At 43.6% G+C, this 19,220-nt stretch overlaps 1 protein-coding gene across 1 annotated transcript in view; it reads right to left on the bottom strand.

The window, feature by feature from the left end:
• Nucleotides 1-2,321: 2,321 nt before the first annotated feature.
• Nucleotides 2,322-19,220, bottom strand: part of LOC138662085 (ubiquitin carboxyl-terminal hydrolase 12-like) — a 95,166-nt gene continuing 78,267 nt past the window's right edge. Inside the window, exons 4-9 of the mRNA XM_069747224.1 lie at nt 13,475-13,701; nt 10,125-10,201; nt 8,330-8,413; nt 6,359-6,556; nt 4,725-4,803; nt 2,322-3,400 (exon numbers count right to left, since the gene is read on the bottom strand). Coding sequence (XP_069603325.1) covers nt 3,299-3,400; nt 4,725-4,803; nt 6,359-6,556; nt 8,330-8,413; nt 10,125-10,201; nt 13,475-13,701 — 767 coding nt within the window. The 3' untranslated portion in view covers nt 2,322-3,298. The remainder of the gene's footprint in view (nt 3,401-4,724; nt 4,804-6,358; nt 6,557-8,329; nt 8,414-10,124; nt 10,202-13,474; nt 13,702-19,220) is intronic.

The raw sequence follows: 19,220 nt of genomic DNA, 5'->3' as shown, positions 1-19,220 counted from the left end.
TTAGGATTATTTAGTCTAGAAAAAAGACGACTGAGGGGCGATCTAATAACCATGTATAAGTATATAAGGGGACAATACAAATATCTCGCTGAGGATCTGTTTATACCAAGGAAGGTGACGGGCACAAGGGGGCATTCTTTGCGTCTGGAGGAGAGAAGGTTTTTCCACCAACATAGAAGAGGATTCTTTACTGTTAGGGCAGTGAGAATCTGGAATTGCTTGCCTGAGGAGGTGGTGATGGCGAACTCAGTCGAGGGGTTCAAGAGAGGCCTGGATGTCTTCCTGGAGCAGAACAATATTGTATCATACAATTATTAGGTTCTGTAGAAGGACGTAGATCTGGGGATTTATTATGATGGAATATAGGCTGAACTGGATGGACAAATGTCTTTTTTCGGCCTTACTATGTTACTATGTTACTATGTTACAATGCTGCAATGTTCTGAACTTCCATACACATGATTAGAGACCACCCCATGCACAGCGGCGAGTGATGGGCAACTTTCAGAAGACGGGAGGGAGTCCCAGGAGTGGGACCTGTATCTATCATGTATTCATGGTTATCCTCTGGATAAACCACAAGTGTAGTATCTGCACATATCCTAATTTAGAGGAGTATCTATAAATGTAGGATGTGCTTGTAACCAATGAGGAAGGGAGCATGGCAGAGGCTGTATGCATTGCACCCCATATGGGTTCACCACACCTAGGTGGTCTTTATGGCCTTCCCTTTGCACAGTAAGGGATGAATTCTAGGGGGTCGCAATCTTCCTGCATTGGCCAATCCTAAATCCCCAGAATCCATAAGAGGGCCATATAGTGAAATAACATTTACCACCGCCAGGGAACTGGTTTCCACTTATCAGTGGTGGCCGATATTGGGCATTACACACGGTGACATCAGGTTTGACTATGGAAACCCATTATTTTAAGCTCCTAACAAACCATTTTTGCGTCACTGTCCGAGGAAGCGTGACACTACGGTGAGTGAAGCAATGAATGGATGAAGCTGCCCCCTGCTGTAGGTTTGCAGGGTCTCCCACGTGATGGCTGAGCCGCTACTCACAGACACTTCAGATTCACAATAATGGCACGTATCGCTGACCAGAGGCTACACAGAAGGACGTGTGGCAGAAGGGACAGGCTACGATAGGCGTAGGTGTAATGGCCGCGCTCTTCCGTACGACCCATATCACCAGCACTGATTATGTGGCAGTGTGCTTTGTTTTAGGCAGCTCTCTGCATTCGATATGCATGCCTAAAATCAATCACCAGGAGGGGTGCCCTGATGCTTGGGCCATATGGTGTAATCAGAGATTAAGAGCTCATTCAGGCGTCCATGGAAATCGGTCCGATCACGGACTGCCATGCACGGACTGGCCGACCATAGCGTGACAGCCACACAGAAATACATGGAGCCATCATGCTCTGGTCAGAAGGGCTACGGCCAGACAGCGCACTGCGCTCCATTTCTGGACCGATGTGAACGGATATCTGAATGAGCCCTCAGAAATCCATCTAGAAAGCAGAGAGGAGCACACACCAAAGCATCAGGGTGTTTAGGATAGGTCTGATTCTGCTGCAGAGTACCACGTGGATCCACGACAACCTTGCATCCAAATCTGTGAACTCTGACATAAATAAACTAACAGGCTGCTGCTGTTAAATTTGCACTGTAATTTAAAAGGAATCTGTCACTAAGTTTTTGATACCCCCATCTGAGAGCAGCATGATGTAGGGGCAGAGACCCTGACTCCAGCAATGTGTCACTTACTGGGATGCTAAAAATCATTGTTTTTCTCTGCTGCAGATCCACCAGTTCTCTGTATAACCCTGCTCATGCTACTGATTGGCAGCAGTGCATAGGCAGAAAGCAGCTAATCAGCGGAGGGGGAGTGGTTGGATCTGATCACTTCTGGTCTTGGTAGAGACCACCAGAATGGTTGTGCTGAATCGGTAAGGATTATGGCAATTCCTACGTCTTGCTTCATGTGCCAAAAATGGCAGCCGCTGTAATGCCCAATGTCAGCACGATTCTGAAACCAAATGGTGCAGCTGTTGGGCATCGAAACTGGGGGGAAACTTCGAACATACGCAGCAAAGTGCAATCACCCTAAGAGAGCGCAGTGGTAACAAGCCTTTATTTCTCAACAATCCCTTTGCTTGGGCAAACTCTGAAAACTTTGTAAAGGGATAGCGGAAATCTACTGCATAAAAATCACCTGTATGATCAATATAAATCTTCTCACCATGAAGTGGCAACAGCTCAGAGGTATAGCAAAGAGGGTGAACGGGCACACAGATTACACCCCACTCCCAGCAAGGATAAATGGGTTACTTTATTTAGAGGATTTTACACTATAAACCTTCATCACCTGTCTCGTTATAACTGAGGTTTTTGGACAGCAATTGCAAAAAGCCTAGAGAGCAAGGACTCTGGAATCCAGCAGTAAACGTTTTTCAGGACCGAATGACAGGAGCATGACTGACAATATCGGGAAAATCTCCCTGTGACTTGATCCTGAAAAATCCCGAAAAGGAGTTCATGATTGCAGGCAGAAACCCTTTAACAGTTTTGCACTCTTATCGGTCTATGTCCATCTCTGCAGTAGTATTTTCAGAGGACAATTTGAACAATTTTTTAAAAAGGTGCTAAAATTTCCACAAAAAAAAAAATATTGAAAGAAAAATTAAATAACAAAATTAAAAGAAAAACAACAAAGTGATCCCATTATTTAGTGTGCAGTACAGCAGCTTCTTAACACTCGCTACAAGGAGTGTTACAGCAAAACGTAGGGAAGGTAGGAATCACCAAAGATGGTGCAGGGACGTGGCGTGATATGAAACAGTGATTCCTTCGGATGAATAGCACATTTGTCAATGTTAGCATTTTTTGATTGTGAATGAACTGAGCACCAAACCACGGCTGTCCTCTGTCTTACAAAGTGCTATCTTCTTAGCTTGGGTCTGGCAGACTCATTACACTCAATGGACACCAGTCAGCTCTTCAGTATGCAATGTTTCTTCATCCCACAGAGACTTTGGAAAGTTTAGACTTTTGGGTAATGGAAACCCCTACACCTGGGTATGAGAGGACAGACTAAAGTGGAGGAGATCTGCTTTGTACGGCTGGTCGCAATAAGAACCAAAGACGAAATCATCCAGGAACTGAAAACGGATATTGGTGGCAGCCGTTATGGACGCCTCCCCTCATCTCCAAATAGGACATTGATCCCTCATCCACAGTCCAACAGTTCGTCCTTCATGAATAGGAATTTTCATAACCCAATTCTGGGGTTCAGTCTCTTGATTGGTAGAACAGGATATAACCCGACTCTGAGTTTTTGGAAATGTCTGATGTTAAACCGTAGAACTCTTCGATGGCTTGGGCGTCAATTTTCTGTTGGCAAAAGCGCGAAAACCATGCATTAAAAGTTTAGATGAGATTTAATAAAACGAGAATCTTTATGTAATATCATATACCTGCACCATCCCCAAAATGTGCATAGAAACAAAACCAGTGGTGGCTCAGTGGTTAGCACTGCAGCCTTGCAGCACTGGGGTCCTGGGTTCAAATCCCGCCAAGGACAACATCTGCAAGGAGTTTGTATGTTCTCCCCATGTTCATGTGGGTTTCCTCCGGGTTCTACGGTTTCCTTTCAGGGTTTGTGCACACGTAGATGGATTTGCGGATTTTTCCGAACCTGTTTTGAGAAATCCGCAGGTAAAAAGCACTGCGTTTTACCAGCGGATTTACAACAGATTTTATGCGTTTTTTGTGCGGATTCCACCTGCGTTTTACACCTACGGATTCCTATAATGGAGCAGGTGTAAACTGCTGCGGAATCCGCACAAAGAATGAACATGCTGCGGAATAAACAATGCAGCTTTTCCGTGCGTTATTTTCCGCAGCATGTGCACTGCGGATTTTCTTTTCCATAGGTTTACATGGTACTGTAAACTCATGGAAAACTGCTGCGAATCCGCAGCATCAAAACCGCTGCGGATCCGCAGCAAAATCCACAACGTGTGCACATAGCCTCACACTCCAAAGACATACTGATAGGGAATCTAGATTGGGAGTCCCAATGGGGACAGCGATGATGATGATGCATGTAAAGCGCTGCAGAAAAAGATAGCGCTCTATATGCAATGCATAATAATTAAAAAATAGGTATACAGCATGAAGATACACAGCCAATTAATGCTCTGTATATATCCGCCATAAGTGCTGGCAATTTAATGCCCCATGATGGCTACATGTCATGCTGATCGGGCTGATATTGATCAGATGCAGGACCCCAACTGACAAAAGCAGAGATCGGTCTGAAATTATGGGGATCGGTGAGAACACCCCACGTCCTCCATATAAAGCCCAGAATCCTACTCTGCCCCTACCAGCAATTCTTACATAGCTTAGTGTTTGGCATTGCTCTGTCCCCACATCTTGTCATCCATGTATTGTCCTAACCAACCTTTCTCTACTGCTACATTCTGGCGTCCATAGCTGTGGCACCATTGTCTATTTTTACAAAGAAATAAGCCCTTGGCTGTACCCCAACACAGTGGTTCTGCAGAATTTCCACGAGACTGTACGCAGATTGCAAAACTTAGTAAAAATGGCAAGTTACGCCTTTTTCTTGTTTTCAATGAATAAAATTTACTCCCCCACACACCCACCCCCGAAAAACTGTTACGAAAAAGCAGGACAAAAAGCAACAAACCTCTACAATGTCATCGTCAAACAGCAGCCAGAATCCATGACTCTTTACGATGGTGATGTAGTGTCCACGGTTTGGGCCACTGTGTTAAAAATGGAAATTGTAAAATGTTATTCTCTTGGTTTTGGGATTAAAGAGATGCGCTCCTTACACAAGGAAGCTGGTGACTGTATGGTAACAGGACGAACATGTGAGACAATGAGGGGTCCTACTACATGACAGGAGGCAACCATCTCAAGAGCCATAAAAACTGATAAAAAACATACATAGGTTTTCCGTCCTAAAGACAAAAGAAACTTTTGTTACCCAAGAGGCTCATGTTCGTGAGCATTCACCTCTTACACAGGTCAATCCTAAGCTACCTGTGCTGCCATTTAACATTTACATCACATGCAATCTGAAAGTGTAGTCTGATTTTGGGACCCAGGTTGGAATCAGTAAGGGCTCATTCACACCAGTCACTTTTCATCAATGGTTGATTAGTTTGGTCAGAGTCAGTTTTTACAACCACCGTTTGGTCAGAGATTCATCAATTTTTCTAGGATGATCTGATGGAGGTTTCTCAAGCTTCTCCTGTCAGACAGTAAAAGGATGGAGTGAAGTATGATTTTTTTTTAACGGATCCATAGACTTGCATTGGCGAGTTTTATCCAACCCTTGGATCAATATCGCACCAGGTTTTGTGATCTTGTGCTTATCGCTTAGGTATGAATAAAAGCAAAATCAGACACCTGAACAATCCCACAGATATTATTGGTACGAGTGTCATCTGTAAAAAAACATGAATCACATTCGTTCGAAAAAAACGGATGTGTGAAAGAGCCATAAGGTGACCACTCCCCCTTTTGATAAAGCGAGCACACGAAACGCGCGTCGGGGTTGTGGGAAGGCTGTGTAAGGTCCGGACCTACGATGGGTAAGCAGACACTTTTCTCTAGCACTTTATATCTGGGCAGAATATAGATATACTGCACTTATTTCTACATCATTTACTTGTCAGTGCTATTTTTGTGTATCCTTGAGCACCTCATTTATGACTATGCCTTTTTTTCTGCTTCCAAAGTCTTATTTCTGACCTACAGTCTCCTTCTTGTACTATGTGTAATCTGATTATTTAATAAAGATTGTTTATTCATTTTTTTTTTTTTTTTTTTATTCGGTGGTCCTTTTGCTACTCTTTTTTTCTGTTCTTAAGGAGCCATAAGGCGAGCATCGCGAGAAAAGGACGATTTAGCACAAGGCGATTTGGGAATATGGCATTACTGTGCTGTTAGTAGGGGGCTGTAAAGGAGAGTTCCATCCTGAAGTTTCTTCTATAAAACTTTATTCTTGCATCGTCTGCCTCTCTTTTGCAGATCCCTCGTCTTCATCCAAAATTGCATTTTGATTCTCTCACGAGATATTAGCCTCACAGGCTCACAACGTTAAGTAAGGACTGGGCAGCCATTGCCATCCAATAATACAGTGACTAGCCCAGGCTACTTCAAGGATTGCTAGAGATGAAGCCATGACTTTAATAATTATCCAATACTACTTGCCATCTAGGTTTACCATAAAAGATGAATGCTATAACATATCCCACAGGTATCTGGTGATAGAAAACTACTAGTCACGTGAAGAACCTGACATTTACCCACCTGCCACAGTGAACCACCACCGCTACGAGGTCATACATTCGGTCAGGGTTAGTGGCATCCCCAGAAGTGTTGAAGAGCCGCAGTTCTAGTGGAAAGACCACGCGGTAGGAAAGTTTGGTATATCGGTGCAGCTGGTCCATGTACTTAAACCTTTTCAAGTGCAGGGCTAAGATCATAGGCAACTTCTTCACTCTCATCCTGCCAACACATGTGAAGCACACTTAGCAAGCACTTCATCGGATTACTCAATAATCGTTTTCGGAAAGAAAAAAATAAGGGAAAGTCACCGACACTATACTTGAAAGGAAATTAAACAAAAATTGAATCGTCCTTAAGCACCAAGTACAAGCACAGCAATGTAATAGACCGCCTGCTGTGCGGTTCGAGACACAAGAAATGGCCTGTCTGCCCCGAGAGGAGAATATGTGAGAAATGAAGCGTTTCATATAAAGATGCATGGCAACTGTCTCAGAAGAACGACTGAAAAGCCAAATACATAGAGGACGTGCCGTCATAATTAGAAAGGGTAGCACATTGTCCCATTTTTTTGTGAGTGTCCCCACGCAGAATAATAAAAAGCAACGCAACCTGGTGCCAACCGCACAACTACATATATGAGTATGAGGGGCACAGCTTAGCACACCAAGGAGTTATCCACGGAAGAACTGTGTTCAAGGCTTTTTTGCCATTTTAGTTTGACATCATGCCAATGGTAGATTAAAAACCCTTAAAACTGATTCTCTGGGGCTTCTGACGCCTGCACTGATGACGTTTCGGTGACAGGTGCCTGCACAATAACTGGAGGACTGAAGGAAATCCCAGATTTTTCCCTACCGTCTTGTGGACATGCCTGGTGGACTTCCATGCCACTCTGAATCTTGAGGATATCCCTGGACGGGAACATGGCATACTCTTTCCTTCGATTTGGAGACTTTATCACATCTATGATCTCCTCAATATTTTACCTATCATTATGTAGAGATTTGGACACTTTGGGCTCTTACCTGAAGAAATATTATAGCTTACATAAGCAATAATGAAGTGCTGTGTGTGAGTGACCGCAAATCTTTCTTGACTTAAGGAAATAATAAACTTAGAAACTAATAATAAAAGCAAAAACAGAAGCCTGCGCTGTTTATAAGTCTGTTTTTTCTTAGGCTATGTGAGATCAAGCCTTTGTTTTGCGGATACAGCTGCCAAGTTTCTCTCGGCAAAGCAGCTTCAGGAAAAGCCAGTGGCCTGTCTCCGGGTGCCGCTTTGATGGTTGCTCTGCCGTCGTTTGTCCACTGTAGACTCCCGACGATTGAGCAGGTTACTCCTTTTAACCGCTTGATGGTTTCCGAACCCTGAAGTGGTTGAAAGAAGTGACAAAAGACTGAACACGTGCACAACAATGTGGCTTTAACATTGCTGGGCAGTATGTTCATTGCTAGCGGCGGTTTTGCGGTACGTTTTCATTCACGTGTTCTCAAGTGGGAGCGTGGAGAGAATCGGTGCCAGGCATCTATGCCAGGGTTTATCTAGCTAGAGAGAAAAAGGATGAAGAGTCTCAACTAAAACGGTTTATCTCTGTCCTCAACCAGATGTCATAGGCCTCCATGCCATCAGATGGCCAGCCAAAATCGTCAGGTTGGGTCGGCTTTAGTCTGGTGTGTACGGTGCCTTTAGAATATCTCTTAGAAGCCCTTGGCTATAACAAAAAGACAGAGCTACATAAAGAGAAAGATTGCAGCAAAACCTCTCAAAATTAAGAAATAATCATAGAATGTTAGCGTTGGAAGGGACCTCCAGGGTCATCGTGTCCAACCCCCTGCTCACTGCAGGAATCACTAAACCATCTCAGACAGATGTCTGTCCAGCCTCTGTTTGAAGACTTCCATTGAAGGAGAACTCACCACCTCTCGTTAAGGTTTTAAACCACAATAAACAGTACCGTTATCATCAATATAGTAAAATAAATAAGTCTCTCACCTCTTCTGTCCTTCCTGTTTGCTCCGACACTGCTCACAGTAATATTTGTACTCACTGCATAGTGTTTCTGTATTACTGAACCCCCTGCGGGAACACAAGGAAAGCTGGAGAAAGTCTGTACCGCACTCCACAGTTAGCACAGTTGCACAGCACAGAATTTGTGAAAACAAAATTATACGAGCATATATTATTGTATCCATATTGCTTATGGCTTTTTGTAATTATAAGAAAGTAGTGAGGATCTTGGTTGCGGAGTGATAAGCGAACGTGCTCAGATAAGGTGTTATCTGAGCATGCTCGGGTGTTATCAGAGTATCTGGGCGTCCTCAAATTATATGCTCGAGTGCCTGCGGCTGCATGATTCGCGGCTGTTAGACAGATGAGGGGATTGCTTGTTTGTGAGACAATCCACGCATGTGTTGAGGCTGTCGAACAGCCACAATACATGCAACTGCAGGGACTCGAACATGTCTAAAAACACCCAAGAAACTCAGATAACATGACATATGAGCACATTCGCTCATCACTAGAAGGGAGACATCTTCCAAAAATAAAAAAATACTAACAAATCTGTTACAACTTTTAGCATATTCATGCCAGTTTTGGCAAGCTGTGCCAAAATGGGCAGGGTTGGGTTAGGGCAAGGGAAAGCACGGTCATCAAATTAATGAAAAATGTAGCATAGTTAACAGTAGAAAAGTTAGTCTAGTTCCTAATCTGAGTAAGGCTACGTTCACATTTGCGTTGTGCGGTGCTGCGTCGGCGACGCAACGCACAACGCAAACAAAAACGCATGCAAAACACATTGTTTTGTGACGCATGCGTCCTTTTTTGGCATGATTTTGGACGCAAAAAAAATGCAACTTGCTGTGTCCTCTGCGCCCTGACGCGTGCGCCAAAAAAGGCACATGCGTCACAAAATGCAATACAACGCATGTCCATGCGCCCCCATGTTAAATATAGGGGCGCATGAGTCGCCGCGGCTGCGCCAGACGCAGCCCTGCAAAACGCTAATGTGAACGTAGCCTAACAGCTCCTGTGGAGGCACACGTCATTTGTAACAGGCGCCTAATTCATGAAGTGGAGAGCAGCTCTTAGAGGAAATCTGTCAGCAGGTTTTTGCTATGTAATCTGAAGACAGCATGAGGGATTAAAACGCAAATTTCAGCGAGCCTCTTATTTTGTTTGCTTACAATGATTGTTTTAGCACCAGGAGTTTATCATTGCTGGGGCACAGCAGCGCCCCTAGTCCGACACGCCCCCTCCTGTGATAAGCCCCTCACTGTCTATGGACATTGTATATACAGAGCCTGCTGTGGGCGAAGTCAGCAAAGCAGCAGAACCGAGGAAGCTAAATCTAAAAGCTCAAAAAACATTTCTCTGCCTGTTCTTAAACATGTTTTACCTCACAAAAAGAATCAGCTGTCATCCATTGCTGTCCTGTCTGTATACTCTTTTGCTTCCTCCCCTGCCCAGGCGATGTGTTATGATCAGACCATGTTCCTGCACGGTCAGACACCGCCATTACACAGTAGGGGCACATTTATAAGATTATCTCAGCACAGGAGCATTTTTTTCTAAGACATCCAATTGTAGAAGCTATTAGTATTCCAAGATCTATTCATTAAAATGTACTTTGTTGGTGTGAAAACCTCTTTCAGAGGTCCAGATATTCTATATAAGTTGGCCAAAAGCACGTTTTATAATGCAAAACTGAACCTTGTAAAATTAGGCAAATGAGGGGACAAATACAACACCCCCACTACAATCTTTATGGCTTGTGACTATGGCTCACCTTAAACAGTGTGTAATGGAAGTATTTTGTTCCACATCCACTGAGAGATCCAAGAAATCTTCATCTTTGCTACTAACCTTGATAGACAGATAGACATAAAGCACGTAAACCTTATGACATGGAAGCTCATCAGCATCTCAATTTCAAGAGTTATACGAGTGTTAAAATAAGGGTGAACACGGGGGCATATTACTTCACATGTATCCCTATACTTAGTATTTGTAGATGCATCTACTGAAGAAAAAGGAATGAACACATTTTTAAGCCAAAGTAGGCAGCAACTATGCATCACCTATTACATTGACAGCCATTAATCGGAGTGACTACTACATAGCACTACATCTCCCTGGTGTAGCTGATCATGTAGGGGTGTTAAAAGCTTATTGGGCCATCTTTATAGCGGCCCACCACTCTGCTGGTAGCGGAAGAACCAGATTTCTGTGCTCACCATCTCACAGCTCCAGTCCACATATTAGTGGGTATATCGCAAGGTACATAGACATGCATGGGAATGGTAAATATTAGAGAGCCCAAAAAAATGACGGGAGGAGAAAAATTAACAGAGAAAGACCAGTAAATATAATACAAAATCTTTAGGACAGACCCCCCCGACGAAGCCCAGGCGAAACGCGCGTCGGGGTTGCACGTGTGACTTGCAGGACAGCCATGGGTAAGAACATTTATTATTTGTAATCCTTAGGCTGCCATGTCAGCATTAGAATGTTTATCGGTCATGACACAAGATATTATAGTTTGGGCACTTGTGCTGACATGGTTGCATGCGTTTCATGGTTTACTTTTTTTGGATAAAACTTGAAGCACTGTCACTTTAGTTGTATTCACATGTCTTATTACTTGTCTTTACTATACTGTATCTGTGGGTTTGCACGTGATTTTTTGCTGCACCTGTTTCCTTGTTTTTGTTTTTTTTTAACTCTGTCAATGATATGGTCTTCATAATGTTGTTTTTTTGGTGCCTTCTATATATTTGGTTTAATAAAATTACTTTGCTTTTACCTCTTTAAGTGGGCTATTTTACTCCATTCTTGCCAGTAAATAGTTGCGGCTAACCAAAATGCCAGTACAGTAAGAATGCAGAGGGTTTTTTATATGAGAAAAAAAACACTGATCTCTTCTAACGATAATTATTGTGCCCAAATAATGATGTCTTGTAAAAATGCCGTAGAAGTTGCTAAGTGCCTTAGAAACTGCTAGATGTACACAGTGACACAAGCCCGGGATTTCTTGGAGGCTTGATGATTAATATTGCCATTTGGAACAGATGGTAACTACAGGTTACTGTGACCTGCAAGAACCAAAAATAAAATGCCATTTACTCCTCCCCGCTTCAGAGGGGTAATCATAAATGTCATAGCTGATCATATAAAGAGGGTGAATGACTTCTGGAGGTTTAGCGCAGTACTACATTTTCCTACAGATGTTAGGCTCTCTTTTATTTTTTGCATCCGTCTTACTGCACGTCATCCTGCCTACCGGCTAACAAGGGGCGACATGTAGACTGGTACCGTAAAAATCACTGTGAAAAATGGTGCAGAATTTGCTTCTAATTATTCATTTCAGCTGCATTGGATTTATCATTCGTCAGACAGACCTACAGGTGCCAATAGCGGTCTCTGAGGAATCCCCCAGACTTATGAACACTGCCCTATGTGTGAACAGGTGGACAGGTGCTGTCAGATACCTGTGGTGCCGGGGAAGAAAAGAATTGGGCATTTACACGGAAACGGACTGATCCTTCTCTGCCAAAAGCGAAGTGGTTAGGCCAGATCTGTATGCGATTACTCACCGCTGACATTTTTACAATTGACTCCAAAATTTTACATACTCGGCATGGCTATACATCTTAGGATCTGTTGACTTGTCAAGTAGCCATTTACGTTTTTGGATCTCTTTCAGGATCATAAAAATAAAAATGTTTCAGGATAGCATTCATCCATTTGAATGGAATCAGAAAATTCTGGAGAAAGACTATTCACATTGAGTGCTAATGAAGCGGGATTGCATAGGATGGCATCTCAATATCCGCAGAACCCAAGTATCTGTGGGCAGCATGGTGCAAACACAGGGAAGCTAAATGCAAAAAAAGAGCACTCACCATCCAAATTAATTCTTAGTCTTTATTGTGGCATTAAAATAATAGCAGGGTCCCACAGGGAGAACAGTAGTTTCAGGAGACTACGGCCGTTTCGCGCTGACGCGCTTCTACGGGCTGTTATTTTAATGCCACAATAGAGACTAAGAATTCATTTGGATGGTGAGTGCTTTTTTTTTGCTTTTTGTTTTTGCATATCGTGTTGGACTTTTTTCAACGAGCACCCGAATCCTATGAACTGGCTTGTTTAACGCATAGCAAGCTTTGTATACCCTACACCAGTGTTTCAGCAGCTGTTCAGTGCGGATTTTTCTTTCCTTTTGGTTTGGTACAGGGAAGCTAAAGACAGTGATACTTTTTGGATTTCAGGGAGTGCCAACTCTGGATTTGTGTGTCTAGTGGTCGGTCCCATGCAGTGATTGACAGCCACACCTGTATGGAGCATAGAGGAAAAGATGATGCCCCCCGCCCACCGGACTCCTCAGTGAGCTGGGGTGTACATAAATCAATTCCAGATATCCGTGTGCTCAGCTGCCCCTGCTCTGGAAGATGTGACAGGTTCCTTATGAAATAACACAGGCTTGTCCCCTGGTTTGATCATCTATGAACGAGAGTAATGAGCTGCAGGGCAGGGGGGGGCTCCTGCTTTGAGGGATTGTGGTTAGTCACTGAAGATAACAGACACCCACTGATCTCAGTGGGAGCTCGGCAATGCTTTATTTAGCGAGTCTACTGGGAAAATGAGCATTCAGTGAGCTGCTCTCCATGAGGATGATAAGAGATGACTACATGATTACACAGAGAGCATTAGGAGCTAGTGGAGAGGTCACGCTATCTGGACTGCGCTTGCATAAATGAAGACTCCCCGAAGGTATAAAATAAAGGTATTTGTTCACCCACGAGTTTCCAGGATATTGAAAAAGGCGCCAGTACAGCGTCGAAACGCGTGGGTGGACAAATGCCTTTATTTTATACCATAGGGGATTCTTCATTTATGAAAGCGCAGCCCACTCATATATACTCATATATACACTCATATTCTCACTAAAGTGATTTGCCATCTGGAAGAATTTTCCCTCCATCCATGGGGTGAAGTCACGGATATTACGGCTCTAATTAGAGCTGTGGCCATACACTACCACCCTAGACGAGCACTACCATTACTCTCTCAATTCTCTTGCGGTATTACACTATTGTGTTTTTAGACCAAGTGCTTGGTGTAGTAGACATAACTCACAGTTTCACAGTTAAGACATCTGGTTTCATTGGTTAAAGTCCCCTGGAAGATCTCATGAACCCAGGTGAGGTCGGGCTTATCTGGCTCCTGCAGCTCTAAGCTCCCATTCTGCAGCTTGCCGTTCTGGTTCTCCTGCTTCTTTTCTTCCTGCAGCAGGTCGGCGATAGTGTTGAGAAGGTAGTTCAGGAACTCGTGGGCATCCTGCTGCATGTAGTTGTCAAACAGTTCTGCAAAACAGAAGACATTCAGATCATGTTTTCAGAGCGAGTAGAAATCATAGTGACCACCCCCCAGTTTAAAGACACCTATAAATTCAGATATTACTATGGCTAGTCCTTATAACAAGGGCAGGGGAGTCTGTGTCCATTTTGGTGGAATCGGTATAAAATGGACAGACTCCGACTCCTGAAATATATAGTAAATTGGGTACAGTAGTATAATCCCGGATGTGCTGTGAATGTTTTCAGAATAATTTGGAAACGTTATGAACTGTCCTATAAATGTCTGTTCTGTTCCTGATCTAAGGATCTTGGCTTTTGGTGGAGATGAATCTGTGCTGCACTTTATGTACATGCTCAGTAGTGACCAGTGCTGTGGAGTCGTAGATGAGATGAATCTGTGCTGCACATTATGTACATGCTCAGTAGTGACCAGTGCTGTGGAGTCGTAGATGAGATGAATCTGTGCTTTACTTTATGCACATGCTCAGTAGTGACCACTGCTGTGGGGTCGGAGTCAGGGAAATTGAGGAGTCAGAGGTTTGGCTTACCAACTCCACTGCCCTGATTGTAACACATTCTTACCTTTGCCATATTTAAGAAATGTGACAAAGCAGCAATATCTTTCCGACCATAAGACGCACTTTTTTCCCTGCAAATTTGGGAGGAAAGTGTGGGTGCGTCTTATGGTCGGAATGTAGCATGTGGGGAGAGGGGGGGGCAGCGGCTAGTGGGATCGCACTGTGATTCCACTTGCAGGAGGCAGAAAAATGTCCCAGCTGCCTGGAATCCAGGGCTGGGGAAACCACATGGTCCCGATGATTAAAGTGCAGTGAATATTCATTAGCAGCTTCCCCGCCCACCTGTCAGCTGAGCAGTGAGCAGCACATGAATAGTCCTTCACTGAAACACACATGGTTTCCCCAGCGCTGGATTCCTGCAGCAGCTAGGAAGATCTGTGTCCAGCGGAGGAGGGGGCAGCAGCAGGGGCCAGAGGAGAGATCGCTGCATACCTGCCTGGGCTGTGCTGGATGCTGAGGCATAAGGACCTGTGTGATTTCATGAAGTGGGCAGGCTGGAGCAACACATGACAGCACAGAGCCCTCCCTCTTCTGATGTCTTCACAGGTCCTTCAGACTTCCCACTAGAATCTGCTGGTTTCCTCTTATGACCTGTGCTGTGGAAAGGCAGGGAGGGCTCTGTGTGTGCAGTCATGGGATGCTCCAGCTCTTTACCTCACCACAGTGTGGCTGGCTGCCACAATTAAAAGGTCAGTCTTTACAACACACAATAAAGCACTCTGCCACTCCTGTGGTGAACTATAACTCCCAGAATGCCACAGGATCTGCAGGACATGCTGGGAGTTATAGTTCTCCCAATGTGATCTTAAAGCAGCATTCCAGTGTTATTTTTCAGTTCTGGAGTGGTGCTTTAAATATAAGCCCTGTTCTCCCATTGTTATACTCACACTCCAGCGTCTTCATATAGTACATTACAGACACCACACAGGTCCCGCAGCACCATCTTCTACCGGTAGCTTCCAATATAACATACTATTATATATAATAACACCACATATAATAGTATGTTACTCAATTTTACCACCTTTTTTTTTTTTGTTGCTTCAAATATATTTTTCCCTATTTTCCACCTCTAAAACCTGGGTGCGTCTTATAGTCCAGTGCGTCTTATAGTCTGAAAAATACGGTAAATCTGCTACAAAAAGTACGATGTATCCAAGTACAAACCAGCCTGAAATCGGATCTATACAATGAAGGGTACATGAAGGGTTTGCACAAGCGGGGAGATCCTACCGAAGAGCCAGGAATCAGACCCCCTTTAACCTAACATTGATGGCTTTTCACAAGAAATCTAGTAGTGTTAATGTCTCCGCTGCCACATACACTACCAGTTTCCACTCCTTTCCTCTCACGTGGTAGCACAGTGGGACAAGTCACCACTAAGGGAAGATTTTTAGACAAGTAGCCCTGACTTCACTGGGCGCTATGCAGCGAGCTCCCCCCTAATTCAGACGTCCATTTCCATCATAAGTGATCACATGTATGAATTTGCACTTCTAGAGCACTGACATTTCATAGACTTGTGCAGATTGGGCACCATTCACACCAGACCAGCAGCACGCGGAGGACAATGTGAAGTCCTTATTTCACACACAAACACAGGTCAATTTGACAGGAAACTAATCTCTCAGAATAGGTTTGGGGTCTGAGACTAAATCGACGCATACACATGGGGAACATTGAAACCTCATGCAGATATTGTCCGTGGTCGGCTCTGAACCTGGGACCCAAAGCATGCCATCCACTGACCTACCATGCCACCCTACTGAACCGTGTATACCACAGCTGACAGGGGCTGAACGGCCCTATAGGCTCATACAGGCTTTATTGGCAAAAAGTAGATCAATAAGGGAAGAAAATAAAAGACTGCAGAAAAAAAATGCTCTTCAACAGGCCCCACATTATTCAAAGATCATTATAAATCCCCGTCTTCCCCTTTCCAGTTTGTAAAATGTAAAGTGATCTCAGATCAAATACTAGGGATTTTACGGCCAGCACACTAATCCACTAGATGGCAATGTCACTGATGTTGTGAGACAAACTTGTGTCTCTCAGACACACATCCCTCAAGTCAATGAGATCTGAACCAAGTGAGGCCAAGATCACCCGGGAGAGAACTCCTACTAGGAGGCACGTTCCAGCATCCTTACTGGTAGACAGATTGCAGCATGCTGTGCTAGTCTTAAAATTACTACCATTCCAATGGAAAAAAAAACAGACCCCATAATAGTCATTGGGGTCCATCTGGATAATGTGATGTTCCTAGTGCTAACCCTACGGCCACATTGTCATGAATTTGAAAATTGCTGAACTGACATACTGCATTATTGTGTGGCTATTTAGGAGTGGTCTCAACACATATATTAGATGCCTATAACAACAGGATTAAAGGGACTCTGTCACCTGAATTTGGAGGGAACAATTTTCAGCCATAGGGGCGGGGTTTTCGGGTGTTTGATTCACCCTTTCCTTACCCGATGGCTGCATGCTGGCTGCAATATTGGATTGAAGTGCATTCTCTGTCCTCCGTAGTACATGCCTGCACAAGGCAATCTTGCACAGCGCAGGCGTGTACTATGGAGGACAGAGAATGAACTTCAATCCAATATTGCAGCCAGCGGGTAAGGAAAGGGTGAATCAAACACCCGAAAACCCCGCCCATATGGCTGAAAATTGTTCCCTCCAAATTCAGGTGACAGAGTCCCTTTAACCCCTTAATGACCGCCAATACGTCTTTTAACTGACCTGAGATATAAGAGAATAGCCTCCCCATACAGATGACAATCCAGCATCTGTTGGTTGTACACTATAGCTGACAACTTGCTGTATCAGCCACGATCAGTATTTGCACCTTCTAAATCTGTTTAACCCCTTAGATGCTGCTGTCAATAGTGACTACATCATTACAAATGGTTAACAGAGTGTGGGGGCTTCTTCTTTATCCCAATTGGTGCCCTCAGATCATGATTTTGTTGTCCTGATGTTTGCGATGGCAATTCATGACCAAATAGTGGCCTTAGAGTCTGACGGCTATAGTAATCTGTTTAGAAGTTAGCAACATTTAGGTGGTAAAAATACACATTTTCATTTCTGTCATGCCACTTTGCATTAATTCCTGTAAAGCACCTGAAGGGTTAATAAACTACCTGACAGCAGTTTTCAATATGTTAGGGGGTGCTGTTTTTAAAATGGTATCACGTTTGGGGGTTTCCCAATATATGGGACCCCTAAAGTCACTTCAAACATGGATAAGTCCCTAAAAAAAAAAATGTGGTAAATTTCTTTGAAAAAATGAAAAATTGCTGCTACATTTTTAAACCTCCTAAAATGGTAACAAAATAAAATAACATTTTACAAATGGTGCTGATGTAAAGCCGACATGTGGGAAATGTTATTTATTAATGGTTTGCTGTTGTATGACTATCTGGATTAAAGGGATAATCATTCAAATTTAGAAAATTGCTAATTTTTTAACATTTTTCTCAAATTTTTTATATTTTTTATAAATAAACACAAAAAATGTTGAACTAAATTTACCACTATCATAAAGTATAATGTGTCACGAAAAAACAATCTCAAAATCACTGGGATTTGTTGAAGCGTTGCAGAGTTATTACCACATAAAGTGACACTGGTCAGATTTCAAAAATTTGGCTCGGTCACTAAGGGGTTAAAGAGCAGATTCAAGTAAATTGTGACTCTGCTGCAGATCCCTGCACAGGAGCACAACTGTGCAGGAAAACCTTCAATCGGCACTTTGTCACATATTTCTCAAGGCCATCAGCAGCTGGTCCCATGCTGATGAAAAAGTGATGCCATACATAAGTGTCTAAGGTTCTGATCACTTTGGCACCCCTACTAATCACTTCTGCACAGGGGCAGAAGGCTCAGTCCAAGATTTACAGAAGACAGGCTCAGTGCCAAGTCTACAAGCGCTCAGCTTAGCGCCCTTTGTGTTAGTGATGGCGAGGGGCTCAGCTCCCGGACCTCCACTGATCAAAACTTCAGAAAAGTCTCTGACATGTCAAATGTTTTGTAAAAGTGCAGTTATTCTATAATCTTTGTATTCTTCAGACAGAAATCTCAGGAGAACGGCCTGTGATTCCTATATACTCTGAAGACTAACACCCAGAAAGACTACAGAGAAGGTTAACTGCCCAAAAGCGAGTATGGTATATAGTACAGTGCAGGGGAATGCGGATGTTACCTAGTACTACATGGAAAGGGAGAGGTTAAAGGGTTGTTTCAGATTTATATAAAAGGGAATCTGTCACCAGGCTTTTTTTACCCCATCTGAGAGCAGCATAATGTAGGGGGAAAAGACCCTAATGCCAGCAATATATCACTTATTGGACTGCTAGCTGTAGTTTTGATCAATTACTGTTATTTGCGGCTTGGCCAGTCAGTCCTCTCAGTTATTAGCTCCTGCTATCCCAAAACTACAGCAAGCAGCCCAGTATGTGATCCAGTGCTAAAAATCAGGTTTCTGACCCCATTTTGTGCTGCCTGCAGATTAGGATGCATAGACCTGCTAACACGTTCCCTGTAAACTGACTGCAGGAAACATTATAAAATAAAAACACAAACTCTCGCCCGTGAAATATCCCCCTGGGCAATGGAGGGGTGTGGGTTTTAACAGGTGATTAGTAGGGATGGGAGAGTCAGTTTGCAGGACTCCGGGCTCTTTTTATGATGCGCCCGGCGGGACCAATGTCAAAGAAGAGGAGGGCATGCCAGGAGGAGAGGACATTCACAGGCTTCCCACCCAGCGGTCGCAGATTATATAACCTGGCCAATGGACCGGAGTCCTGCAAATTGATTCTCCCATTCCTTCTTTAAAAGCCTATGGAAATATGGTAGAAAAGGGAGTCATAAAAATGGATCACAATTGTCAAGAGGTCGATGAGTACAATTTTACTTTCCAAAACTAATAAAAGTGGAAAAAAG

Source organism: Ranitomeya imitator, chromosome 2 (genome assembly GCF_032444005.1).
Source record: "Ranitomeya imitator isolate aRanImi1 chromosome 2, aRanImi1.pri, whole genome shotgun sequence".
NCBI classification, from domain to species: domain Eukaryota; kingdom Metazoa; phylum Chordata; class Amphibia; order Anura; family Dendrobatidae; genus Ranitomeya; species Ranitomeya imitator.
The sequence above is the reverse complement of the archived record's forward strand: the minus strand, read 5'-3'. Positions and strand labels throughout refer to the sequence as shown.